We start from the raw sequence: 13,770 nt of genomic DNA on the forward strand, positions 1-13,770 counted from the left end.
TGGGAATTGAACTCAGGACCTCTGGAAGAGCAGTCAGTGCTCTTACCCAGAGTCATCTCTCCAGCCCAAGGCCACACCTTCTGATCATGCCACTCCCTGGGCCACAAATATACAAACCATCACAGAGACCATCCTCCTCACTGTGGTAGGATTATCGATCACTGATCTGTTGATGGAAGTGAATTCTAAGAATAAAAAGGAAACTGTGAACATGTGGGTTATGGTTCAGGAAGCCCAGCTTCAGGGCTTTCTCCCTGCTCCTTGTGAAGGTTGCAGTTTTCATTCTCCTCCGCAGAAAGGAATTGCAGGAAGAAATCAATACTGCCAGTGAGACATCTGAGCTCCATGGGTTTCGAGAGGAAATGGTCCCGTAGACTTTGAAGTGTTTATAAGTAACTACTTGATACCCAATGACTTAACTTCCTGACCACAGATTTTACCAAATCGGCTCTATTTTCATTTCCATTTTAAAATGTCAGGCCATGGGCGATTTGTACCATCAGCATAAGTTGAAATTGGTAAAGACGCGCAGTCTTGATTGGTAGCTTGGGTCTTCTGGAATTTCCATCTCTTCTGGAAAAGTTATAGTCCAGTGGAACTGAAAGTTGTGTAAACAACGGTGTGACAGTGGGCTATTCGTACTCTGCAAGTAAAGTGTAGGTACGTCTACAAGCTAATCCCAACCTCTAGGGTTATTATGTTCATGCCGAAGCTTTTACAATCATAGTGGCCAGTTAATGGCCTTGGTAGGTGCTTTGGTGCATAGGTCAGTGACCCCCTACTCAGAGACTTCAGTTGTGTTTGGACTGCAGTCATTTGCTTCTGGGTTCGTCACAAGCCTTCTATGTGGTATATAATATCAACATTGGGACTGGGAGTTTTGTTAAATGCAGAATGCAAAAAAAGACAATTTTGGTAGGTTTGAGAAAAAAGGGAAAAAATAGGATTTTTTATGTAATTTAGATTTTATTTATGTATAAATGTTTTTCTTGGGTGTATGTGTGTATCCCACATAGCTTATCTGGTGTTCACAGAGGTCAGAGGAAGTCAGTAACTCCCCGGGAACTGGGGAGTTGTTAGCCCCTACATGAATGCTGGAAACCAAACCCCCGCCCTGTGGAAGAACAGCAAAGCCTCCTAAGCCCTAAGCCATCTCTCCAGCCCCAAGGAAAAATAGTTCTAAGAGCACTTTAAGGACATGATTTTCTGGAATATATTTATGAAATTATTTACTACTCAGTCATACAAGCCTGTATCTAAAAAGTTCTCAGAGGTGGAGAAAAATCCTGCCAGGGTAACCCCAGGTAATCCCCCATATAGCTGGAAGGCCTCAGAATACTAACAAAACAGGATATAGCACAGTTACAAGTCCTGCCTTTCTGGAATTCTTTCTTTTCCAAGTGAATTCTAAGAATAAAAACAATGTTTGGGCTGTGTGGATCCTTTATGCTAAGTGTAGTGTAAATTTTGGAGGAGGGGTGACGTGAAGGGGGTTCCATTAGTCATGTTGCCTGCTATTAAGTGATATCTCTCAGTAGAAATTTCCAGGAAAGCTCCTTGGGAGATAAATTGTCTTCCTGTGGGAAAAGGTCCATCTGGCCATGCCGTTAGGAAGATAGACTAGCGCGTGTCTGTTATCGCAGGTCCCAGATGCCTTCCTGAGAAGGCGCTCTCGGGTTTTCTCTTGACCGGGGACAGCTCACTTTCTATTCCCAGCACCCTTGCCCTGCTTGCCTGGATGTTATCCCTGATGGAGGGATTAGGCACTTAGGGTTGGTTGTTTCAGACCGTAGAGCAGCAGGACATCAAACTCTGCCGTGGGCTTACGATGTGTGGATCCACTGGGAGGCTACAGCCTCAGGCCAAGGCTTGCTCCTGGTCTTCACATACCTTAACGATTTCCTGTACGGCGGGGCAGTACGAAGACTAGCACAGAGTAAACATACAGAGCACCGTGTCCCAGCTTTACCTACTGCCACTGAGATTCCCAAGACGGGGAATCCTCGGGACACAAGTACTTTGGTAGCATCATGGGTGTGGCGAGAAAAGAGGCATTCCTCCTGAAAGAAAAGTTTTGGGAGTGAAGTGGGGCAAAGAGATGCCCTAGTGGGTAAAGTACTTGCCACGGACGTGTGAAGACTTGAGTTCAAATCCCCAGAGCAAAGCCCCAGAAGCCTCTGGGCCAGTGGGGAGTGAGTGACAGTTAGTGACTGAAGAGGCCCTGCCTCAAATATTGTAGAAAGTGAAAAGTAACATCTGAGGTTTTCTTCTGAGTTTCACATTGTGCCCACACACCGCACACGCCACACACCAGTGTATCACACACACATTTACACACACACACACACACACACACACACACACACACACACACACACACAGCTTTTGCAGGGATGCCACACTAGCAGGAATGATCCAGAACTCAAGGTCTATTGGTGCTGTGGCTCTCCTCGGAGCTAGCCTGAGGCATTTGGGTGACCTGAATCACTGACTGACTTCCAAAGCTTTGCCCACCGCCAACCCCAGCTCTTCAGAATTTGTGGAAATTGACTGCCTTACATCAGGACCTTGGGAAGACGGGCTGGCTGGGCAGGTCAGCAGAGGAAAGCGTACGTTCTCACTTAGTATGCCCCACACCCTCCAGGGATGGCTGCCGTGGACCACATCAATGCTGTCCTTCGGGAAGGCGACCCCGAGAACACACTGCTTGCACTGAAGAAACCGGAAGCCCAGCTGCCAGCTGTCTATCCCTTTGCTGCTGCTATGTATCAAAATGAACTCTTCAACCTCCAGAAACAGAACACATCGGTGAGGCAGAGCCATGTGTACCCTCATACCAAGTCCCAACAAGAAGGGAGGCTGCTGAGAGAAGGGGGAGTCAGGGTCAGGGGTACAGCATCTCCAGCTGGTACACAGACCCAGCCTAAGTGGCCCTTGGTGTCAGTCCGAGGGTTCAGTTTCCCTTTAACTCTTGCCTTTGGTCTAAGAGGAAAACACGGAAACCCAGGACTGGTGTGTGCAGACACACACGAGAAAAGGCTATTGCTATTTTCTCTGTGTATGTGTTTGGGCTGAGAAGGCTGAGAACTCATGCTGGTCTTGCAGGGACCCAAGGTCTCTTCTGAGCACCCATGTCAGACAGGTCATAACCACCTGGATTCTAGCTTCAGAGACACCTGATCAGGCCTCCAAGGGATGGACGCTTGCAGACTTACTCACATACAGGCCCACACGGAGACACATAATTAAAAAATAGTGTGGAATAATTTTGACTGTAATGAAATGTGCTTTAAATCAGCATTTCTAGAAATCTGCAGCTAGGAACATTAGCACCATGGCTTTGATTTGTAAATTCATGATCCTTGGTATGTTGAAAGTATGAAACAGTCGTTTTCATGTAAGTTATATAAGTGTTTTATTCAAAGTCTGTGAGCAGTAGAGAGGAGCAAAAGGAAGTGCACTGGAAGCAAGGTCAAGAATTTCATAGAGAGAAGAGCTAGTGTTGCAGATAGGAGGAGGGGTCATTGCATATGGAGTCCTTTGAAGTATTTACCAGATGATCAGAAAGCGTTGATTCCCAGCACATATCTCGCAGAATAATTTCCTCTAGGTTAGATGACTGCCTGGCTTGTATGAAGCCGTGTTTAGCCCAACATCACCTTCTGCAAAAAATAAAAAAATAAATAAATAAAATTAAAAGTTAAATATAAAGGTAATTTTTTAAAATTCAAAGTTCTAGACTGGAGAGATGGCTCAGCAGTTAAGAACGCAGGCTACTCTTCCAGAGAACCCAAGTTCAATTCTCAGCACCTAAATGGTGGCTCACAGCCATCTGTGACTCCAGTCTAGGGCATCAGACAGCCTCTCTGGCACAAAGCATGCATGTGGTGCACAAACATACATGCAAGCCGGACACACATACACATAAAATAAATAAGTAAAGGTTCTAAGACAGGGTCTCCCTGTGTCTCCTTAGCTGACCCTGAAAATAACTATGTAGACCAAGTGTTCTGGAACTCACAGAAATCCTCCTGCCTCTGCTGCCCAGGGTGCTGGATAAAGGAGTGTCCCACTGGGCCTAGCTTTATTAAATAAGTTTTTGTAAATTAAAGTTTAAATGAAATATAGACAAATATCAACTGGATCTTAAAAATCAGAACCAGAACGAGGTGTGGCTGTGTACACCTGTAGTCCCATCACTTGGGAGAGGGAAGCAGGCGGATCTCTATGAGTTGGACGCCAGCCTGGTCTACAGAGAGAGTTCCAAGACAGCCAGAGCTACACAAAGAAACCCTGTCTTGAAAAACCACATAAACATACAGTCAAAATCAGGGCCATCTACCACAGAAAGGAGACCAAGAACAGTAGGAGTAACCAGCTTACAAAACCATGAATGGAGAGGTCACAAAATAAAACACGTGTGTAAATGAAAATGAGTGTGTGTGTGTGTGTGTGTGTGTGTGTGTGTGTGTGTGTGTGTGTGTGTGTGTGTAAAATTAGATTGGTGGTTACTCAAATATTTGCCTGGGTGTGGGAATAACTATGGAGCAGCTGACACTTTGGGGAGAAGCTGGTACATGAAATTGTGCAGCCTTGGTAGAGACCAGTGTGTTACAAAGACTCATGATTCTGTTGCATTCTGAAAACCGAGCCTGAAGCACAGGAATCAGGGAGCCGGGCCCAGAGATGTTTCACAATGTATGTATAAGACTGAGAAAAAAGACTCTAACTCCATGTTGATTGGTACTAATAGAAGATTACTTCATTTGTGCTGTTTTTCCTGTGCTTGGAATATTGAACAGCCAGTAAAAAGGATGCTAGGAAAATAATGAGGCCCTAGGAAATCACTTGATAAGTACAGGGCAGTTACCACCCAGCCTGAAGACCTAAGCTTGATCTCTGGGTCCCATACAGTAGGAAAAAAACTGTCTCTCATGAGCTGCTCCTGGCATCTACACACACACACACACACACACACACACACACACACACACACACAGAGGAATAAGTAAGTCCATGTAAATAAATTATTTTAATGAATAATGATCTTCACAAAAGGTCCCCATTAAGTGGAACAAAAACCAGAAGCTGAGACATATTGGGGTATGTTGAATATTATATAATTTTTTAATAGTCAATTAAAGTGAGAAACACCTGTAAATCTTAGTGGATTAGAAACAAGCAATTATAGCCTAAAAGGTTTGGATTATAGAATTTAAAAAATGTTTGTGTGTGGGTATCTGTATGTGTCTGTATGTTTGCCTGTGTATCTGTGTGTTGTGAATGCCCATGGAGGTCTAAGGTGTTAGCCTGGAGCTGGAGTCACAGTTAGAAGTTTCCTAGCAGCTTGAAGAATTGAACTCAGGTCCTTCGGAAGAGCAGAAAGAATTCTCAGCTGCTGAGCCACCTCTCCAGTCCCTGGATTAGAGGATTCGTTGGTTTATTCTTAACTTATCAAGACACACATTTTCTACATAGAAATGAGTATTTTGTAGTAAAAGAAAAAGATTTAAAAAAAAACAAAAACAAAACATTGTTCTTAGGACCTTTTTCTCCTCTCTCACTTCTCCCAGATTTGAAGCTCAGACACTTGCGTCACACACAGTCTAGTCAGAGCCGTGGGTGCAGCAGCAGAGTCCTCCATTCCTGCTTTCTTGTCCTGTATCATAACCCACCGGACAGGTGTGAATAGTGCATTGGAACAGGTAGAGGAAGTGTTAAGCACTGGCTGCAACCTTGTACTTAGTCTTACCCTGTCATCATCAGGAGGCAAATTTATAGTCAACGTGTGCCATTTAGATAAAATGCCCCTTCGGTGGCTACAGTTCCCTGCTTGCTGTCAACAAAATGGTGCCTTATCATGCTGAAATCAGTTTAAGATTTTCTGTGGCCATCCAGAAAGCTGTAATGCGTATGTTAATGTGAAAATACTTTGCATACATAATATTCTAAATACAGAGTTGTATAGCCAATTTTTTTTTAAGTAACTTTTAAAGTTGCCCCCCTTCAGTGTAACAAAAGAACTATCCCTTTTGAAACTGGTTAAAATGATATAAAATGACCAGATAGAAGAAGGTACTGAGAGAAAAAGATGCTCTGAGAGCTAACACGTTTATGAATAATCCAAATAGATTCATGAATATGTAAATTTGGAGGCTCATCCTTGCTTTACCTCCCCCCACAAAAGAAAAAGAGAGAGAGCTTTACCGTAAATTACATCAAATATCTAAATCTTATACCACATTTTAAGTTTTCTACCCAATTTATAAAACCAAAATTAGCTTTTGGGGGTTAGAATCAACTTCCTCGGCTTACAGATCACTTGTTTTTCTTGGTTTCGAACATTGAAACTCTTCTTTCCTGGGCCCAGTTTCCAGTCATTAACTGTACTGAGATCTTAACTGGACCAGCAGCCAGCTTCATCTAACCAGTGACTTAATTACCAGGTTAGATGGAGCCTGGTAGGCAGCCAGCACCACTGAGAGGAGAGCTCCGCCACGGGATACTTGTGACATTGTAACTGTAGGTTATACATAACACAGCTCCCAAAACAGTAATCACAGGGGACCTAGGAGCCATTTACCCGGCTTTCCAGAAAGCCAGTGAAGAGCAGGTGGGCATGTTCATGTCAAATGCATCCTGTGTCCAGAGCACATATGTGCAGTGCATGTGATTCCCAGAGCTCACTTCGCCCTGTGTTTGCCAACAGAACTACTTGGCCCACGAGGAGCTCCTGATTGCCGTGGAAATGTTGTCCGCTGTTGCTCTGCTAAACCAGGCCTTGGAGAGCAATGACCTCGTGGCTGTACAGAACCAACTCAGAAGCCCCACCATAGGCTTCAACAATCTGGATGAGGCACACGTGGACCGGTAAGGAGCACTTCCCAACTGCTCTTTCAGGGTAAAAAAAGTGCTTGGCAGATCACCGCCCCCCCCCATTAATGACTTAGCGGAAAAGTCCACATACCCTGCTTGCATTTCCTCAAGAGCTGGTCCACTCTGCCATAGAGGCCTTCTTTATCATCCTTCCTTAGGGACAAAATTATCATCTTGTATTAACAACTGACTTTCTCCTAAGCTAATACCTAGAAGAACTATTAAAAATAAACCTTCCTGAATAGGAGGAAGGATTGTAGCCCTGAAGGGAATAGGAACTCCACAGGAAGACCAACAGTCAACTAACCTGGATCCTTGGGGCTCTCAGAGTCTGAGCCACCATCCAAAGAACATCCACGGGCTGGACCTAGATCTCCCTGCACATATGCAGCAGATGTGCAGCTTGGTCTCCATGTGGGTCCTGAACAACTGTAGTGGGCGCTATCCCAAAAGCTGTTGCCTGTCCCTGTGATATGTTCTTCTAGCTGGGCTGCCTTGTGTAGCCTCAGTGCAATAGGAAGTGCCCTAGCCTTGCAGAGACTTAAAGTGCCAGGGATGGTGGGTGGGTGGGGGCTGGGCACAGGGGGATGGGGGTGGGGGGGTTGATACCCGGATGGCTTCCACCCACTCAGGGGAGAAGGGGTAGGGGAAGGAGGAAGAATTGTGGGAGGGGATGACTAGGAGGGAGAAGTGTGTGGGATGTAAAGTGATTAAGTAAAAAAAATTAAATTTACAGAAAAAAGAAAGGAAATACACCTCCCTTCCGGCTTCTTAGGAGCGTCAGGAATATGTACAATGTCATTCTATTGACAAGGAGAGTCATTCTATTAACAAGGAAATATCTAAGGTTAAGGACCCTAAGTGCGGCCCCCACACTCCCTCCTCTGATTGTTGGACCAAAAGAGCCTTGTAAGCACCGTGGGTCACACCTCTGTGTGAGAGCTTCCTTTTCGGTTTGGGTTCCTAGATAACCTCTTTTGCTAGTCACATGGATGGACCACTGCAATGGATCTAGAGAGAGGAATGGAATTAAAAGACAAACGAGAGATTTGTCTTTTCTTTTTGCGTCTGGGTCCTGAACGCAGGAACTTTCCGCGAGTGCGCGCGCATATGCGCGCACGGGCACACGCACACGCGCGCACGGGCACACGCACACGCACACGCACACTCACACAGCACTCAGCCCTGGAATTAGAGATCAGATAGGACAAAGGAGTGGCCCCTGAATTGTTGTGACCACCAGGGGGCGATGTCTACCCAGATCTTGACAAAAATTTAGCCCGTGATTCTATTCCGGCTCCAGCAACCTGATGGATAACTAGAGCTGCGTCAGGCACAATGGAGTAGGACACTGAGAGTTCCTAGATTCGGAGGAAATGCTGTCGGGTCACTTGAGCACCTACAAAATGGCGAAAAAGAACTGCAGGGCAGTGGAGTTGCCTTTTTTAGTCCTCCTGAAGAAATTCCTCCTCCTGTTCTCCTTGAGCAAAACCTCCTGCTCTCAACACACCCCCCAGCATGCTTTTCCTACTCAGTGACTCCCCCTCTACTCCTGCCAACCTCGTCATACTCTGCTCCAAGCTTAGAGATCTGTCTGATTTCAAGTTTTCTTCTTCCCTTGGCCGGAACCCTCAGGCTGTGAGAGACCTAATTATGTCCAGGTCCACTGTGCCCAGCTGATCTCTGTATCCAGTACTCAGCAAACGACTCCCTTTCCAGGGACCATCCTCACGGCTGTGGTGTCTCTCCCTTTATGCAGTAGTGTCTGTAGTGAAGCTCCCACCTCCTTCCTCTCCTCCCCTGGTCGCCATTCACACTACTCTAACCAAACTCTGAGCCCTCCTGATGCCAGAGTATGAGGTACATCTGCTTGCTCCTCGGAGAAGGTTTAAATCTAACAGTGACTCTTGGCAAAGCAATTGTCAAACATACCAGGCCACCTGCCCTCTGACAGCAGGTCCCTCCCTCCACGTGGTCCAGTCATCCAGTCTATGGTCAACATTGCCCCCCCTCGATACAAATACCACTTAAGGGAATGGACTCACTCCATTTGAGAGCCCCATTGCCTGCATGATAATAATAACTTAAAAAGAACAGGGGTAAGGCTGATATAGTGGCACATACCTGTGATTCCAACATTGAGGGCACAGAGGCAGGAAGATGAGTTCAGGATCCTCCTTGAGCTCCTTGCTCCTTGAGCAAGTTTGAAGCCAGCCTGGGCTACTGGGATTCTGTTTCAACATGTACACACACACACACACACACACACACACACACACACACACACACACACACTCACACACACACACATACACACACAATAATATAGATATAATCAACAACAGCAGAAAAGAACAAGCTTATTTTAGTGCATAGTTGAGTCTCCAGTCTGCATGGCATCATGGTCTTGGACTTCTGAGAGCCCTGTATGCCTCAGCCAGGCTGGCACTGACAACACTGAACCTGTTTGCCTCTCTGTCTCTATGCATGCTCTCCACATCAGGAACTCAGTGCCTTCACCCAGCACAGTCTGAGCACCTTGCCTACTGAAGAGGATGCTTTTTAATTTATTCTTCTCACTCCAGCCAGGTTGCCTCTTCCTGGGAGCTAATGATTAGAGAACACAGACCTGGGGGAGCCAAACTTATTCTCCTTGGCCTCCTCTACCCAAATCTTTTTTCCTCTTCATCTGTAAAGACAAAAATAAGCAAAGTAAAACAGAGAAGCCTCTCTGCACGTCACATCCGCAGAACTGCTCTGAGGACTCAGTAATTAGGCCAGTGCTTGTCTGGGGAAGGGACTCTGCCCCTTTGTCCCTCCCACTTCCCCTTTGACCCCTGCCAACCAGTTCTTTGAAGTTACCTCTACTTTCCCAGGTTCTTTTTAATGTTCTCCTTTTAGACCGTTTTGAAGGTCAGAAGATTGTTGTCTTGGTTTCTTAGAGTTTCCTCACAAGCACTAAGAATTCTCTTCACACGGCTTCATTCTTGGACCCCGTTTCGACGGTACCGCTGGAGAGATGCTAACTTAAAGACTGCGTGCCGTTCTCACAGAGGACCCAGTTCAGTTCTCAGCACCCACATTAGGATGGTCACAACTGCCTATCTCTGAATCCGGGGCAATCCATTGGCTGTGGCCTCCTTGGACACTGGCACATATCCACACAGAGACCCCTGCATACACATAATTTTAAAATAAAAAGCATTTGAAAAAAAGAAAAATATCTATGCTATCAAAGCCAGTCTGACATGTGCAGACAAAGCTGCACAAGACAATTTGACCTGCTTGTCCACTCTTTGTCTAACCTCAGGATATTGTTCTTGAACTCTGGGGGCAGCAACCTGGGTCCCAAGTCAGACTTGACAACCTGTACTCAATAAGTCGATTAAAAGATCCAAGTTAAAATCAGAGAACAGAAAAGAAGACTTAGTCACTGTGGCTACAAAGAGATCCAGAAAAATCCCCACATTCATCTCAGGGGTCTTGAAGTGAGATCAAAGTTTAAATAGAGAGCCAAGTATAGGCACGTGTAAGCAGTTTCAGAAGATGTGCAGTCCCACCCACCAGTGACCCATTGCTGTCTGGCTTGAGTCTCATCCTGTAAGGTGGTCTGACAAGTCATTAGAACTTAATACAGTCTCTTTCCAGGAGCTAAGTTCCTGTTCTGGCTGGTATACTTTCCTTCTCCCAGAATAAGTTCTCTTTTCTTTGGGTTCCATCATTTAAACATTCTAATGGATCAAGAGACACAAAGTGTCTCTTTAGAGAAACACAAAGTGTCTCTTTAGAAAGATCTTTACCTCTGCCCGGCTGGTTGCCACATCTCTACTTGGCCCGTGGGTAAAACTTCAGAAGCAGGAATTGACAGAGGAGTAGGAGAAGTCTGACCTGAGGCTTTACTGTTTTCTCTTCCAGTTATGCAGACGCACTACTCTCTGTTAAACAGGAAGCATTATCCCAGGGGCAAGATACCTTAAGCTGGAATGAAATTCAGAATTGTATTGATATGATTAATAACCAGATTCAAGAAGAAAATGAGCGTAAGTATGAGACCTCTTCCTTCTGTAACGAACTCAGAGAATAACACGTATGTGTATTCTGTAGATGAGAATTGTAAGAGTTTGCTCATGGAAGCATTCAATTAACTCAATTATTATAAAAGTATTATGCAAAGCACATACCAAAATACATGAAAAGATACAAAAGTAAATTAAGCGGGTTCCTACTTTTTTTGAACCTAAAAAGCACCTCTGTGGTTACATTTTAATGCCTTCATCTTTGTATTTTTGCCTTTCATTTGCACATTTTTCTGAACTTTGACATCCTTTCCAATCTTAGGAATGAATATTTGGAATCTATTCTGACCTTTCGCTCAAATATGATGATTTGTTGTTTCTAAGGCGATGAACAGGCACGGAATGAAAAAGTTCCAGGAGCTTGTAGCCTGACGTCACCTTGCTTCCTTCTCCATTTGTGGCTTACACAAACAGTAAAAGAACAGAAAGCAGGGTGACTCCGGCACTCCTACAGCACGAAAGAACAAGTTTAGACCTTGGGTTGTCACTTTGATCATAAAAGCAAGCCAAGCTTGTTGATTTATTAGCAGCAATGACTTAGAACCAATCAAATCACTGGCCTCCCTTCTAGCACAGGCTTCCTTCCCTCCTTCCTTCTTCCCTGTCCCCCTCCTTTACCCTTTTCCTTCCTTCATTTCTTTTTTTCTTTTATTTTTTAAAAAATTTATTTATATAAGTATACCGTAGGTGTCTTCAGACACACCTGAAAAGGGCATCAGATCCCATTACAGATGGTTGTGAGCCACCATGTGGTTGCTGGGAATTGAACTCAGGACCTCTGGAAGAGCAGTCAGTGCTCTGTAACCGCTGAGCCACCTCTCCAGCCGAGACATCCCTTACCCCTGAGGGACCAGTCACAGGACAGTATAGTATAGAATAGAGTTTATTCAGGGCATGGGGAGGGGAGTTAAGATGGTAGTAGGGCAGAGAAAGGCAGAAGGGAGGAAGGGAGAGTAGAGAAGTAGAGGCCAGCCATGAGCACATGGAGAGAGAGGGGGGAATGGAATAGAGAGAGAAGAGACAAAGGAGGAAGAGGGTGAGAGAGAACAAGAGAGCTAGAGAGTAAGGAGGTGGCAAACAGCCCCTTTTATAGTGTCAGGCACACCTGGCTGTTTCCAGGTAACCGTGGGGTGGAGCTTAGAATGCTAACATGAACCAGGCATTTTCCTCACTAGTCTTAAACTCTTTTGTTCTGGTGAGCTCCGCTAGGGTGTCAGATCTGGTTCCCTAATGCTGTGTCTGGAGTCCTTCGCTCTTCTTCCAGTCAGCTAACCTTGGCTGTTTCCTGGGAGTGCTTTGCCAAGTTTGCATTTAGGCATTTCAAGGTTTTTACCCGCTTGGACTCCGTCCCACTGAAAATGTGCACTGCCTTTGTGGTGTGCAGTGGGTGTGAATTTACTGAACATTGTCATGATTCAGTTCTTTCGTTGTCCTGTGTACATCTAACCATCTTTTGGGACAGCCTGGCTGGCTGTCGCCGTCTCTGTATTCCTGTCCTTGAGGCGTGTAAAAATCTTTGCAATTAGACACCTTGAGTAGCTCATCTAATGTGTTTGGCATGGGAGCCTGGAGCTCTTGCCAGATGCTCCTCCAGAGGGAAGCAGTGATTTGAGCAGATTTTAGCATCCTGGGGGTGCAGGTGGTGGAAATCACCTCTGTGTGTGTGCATGGACATCTGAGGTTATGTGTTTCACCACAGAAAGTGGTCCCTGACCTGGCCTGTTGCCCTAATTTTGAACTCCCCCATCTACACTCTGAACTTCCTGCCACTCTGAATTGGAGCCTCCTGCCCTCCCTATACACAGACCCCATCCCCCCTGGGTAGGATTTCTTTTGGTAGGCAAAACAAATTTTCAGGTCCCATCTGCGTTTTCTAACTTCTCTGGGTCTGTTTTGGGGATATCTGCACGTGGTGCCTAACCAGGTGTAGGTTTGTTCTCTGTGCCTAGGTTCCAGGGTTTTCCTTACCTGTCACACTGAGGGGGAGGAGCGCCCCTTCTCAGCTTCTGCTTTGTGGGAAGAGAACTAATCAAGCCTTTGAATGCCTTAAAGAGACAGTGGAGATGATTTGTAACTAAAGTCTCTTGACTGTTACAGCCATCCTTACAATCCATCCACATCTCATCGTGGAAGTCGCGCGCTCATCCTCGGGGAGGTTATTTCAAATATCGTCCCTGTTGTTATTAAATATCAAATATTGGCTGCACCGTTGAGGAAAGAGCACACCAAACCAACACCAACACGGTTCCCTGTGGTGGGATTTTAATGGGGAAACAAGACAAGGGAAGGGGCGAGAGAAAGAAGAGAAAAGCGGGCAAGGGTGGAGGAGTCTGCCTTTTTTTTTTTAAGATTTATTTATTTTATGAATATGTCACTGTTGCTGTCTTCAGACCCACCAGAAGAGGGCATCAGATCCCATTACAGATGGTTGTGAGCCACCATGTGGTTGCTGGGAATTGAACTCAGGACCTCTGGAAGAGCAGTCAGCTCTCTCAACCACTGAGCCATCCGAGGAGTCTGCCTTTTATTTGGAATGTGATGTAAAGGTTCCCAGGTGGAGGTGCAAATTGAGCCAAAAGGGTTTCTGGGAATGTATGGCCGTTGCTGTGGCAACAGTGACCAAAGGCAATTCCTGATACCAATAGTCCCCTTTCTAACACTTGGGAAATTTGCTATGTAGTATTTAATTTACACGTGTTTTGGTCTGGTTTTTCTTTTTCCTGTTTGCAAAATGAGGTATTTAAAAAAGATTTTAATTTTAAAACTCAGCATGTAAAGCCCTCCTAATGGCTTTATTCCAGCATCCTTGTTGCTCCCC

At 45.4% G+C, this 13,770-nt stretch overlaps 1 protein-coding gene across 1 annotated transcript in view; it reads left to right on the forward strand.

The window, feature by feature from the left end:
• Iqgap2 (IQ motif containing GTPase activating protein 2) overlaps positions 1 to 13,770 on the forward strand; it is a 274,420-nt gene that overhangs the window by 168,261 nt on the left and 92,389 nt on the right. The window contains exons 10-12 of the mRNA XM_032897047.1: positions 2,645 to 2,808; positions 6,710 to 6,870; positions 10,792 to 10,916. Of these exons, the coding sequence (XP_032752938.1) occupies positions 2,645 to 2,808; positions 6,710 to 6,870; positions 10,792 to 10,916 (450 nt within the window). The remainder of the gene's footprint in view (positions 1 to 2,644; positions 2,809 to 6,709; positions 6,871 to 10,791; positions 10,917 to 13,770) is intronic.

The sequence above is a fragment of the Rattus rattus genome, chromosome 3 (genome assembly GCF_011064425.1).
Source record: "Rattus rattus isolate New Zealand chromosome 3, Rrattus_CSIRO_v1, whole genome shotgun sequence".
Lineage (NCBI taxonomy): Eukaryota > Metazoa > Chordata > Mammalia > Rodentia > Muridae > Rattus > Rattus rattus.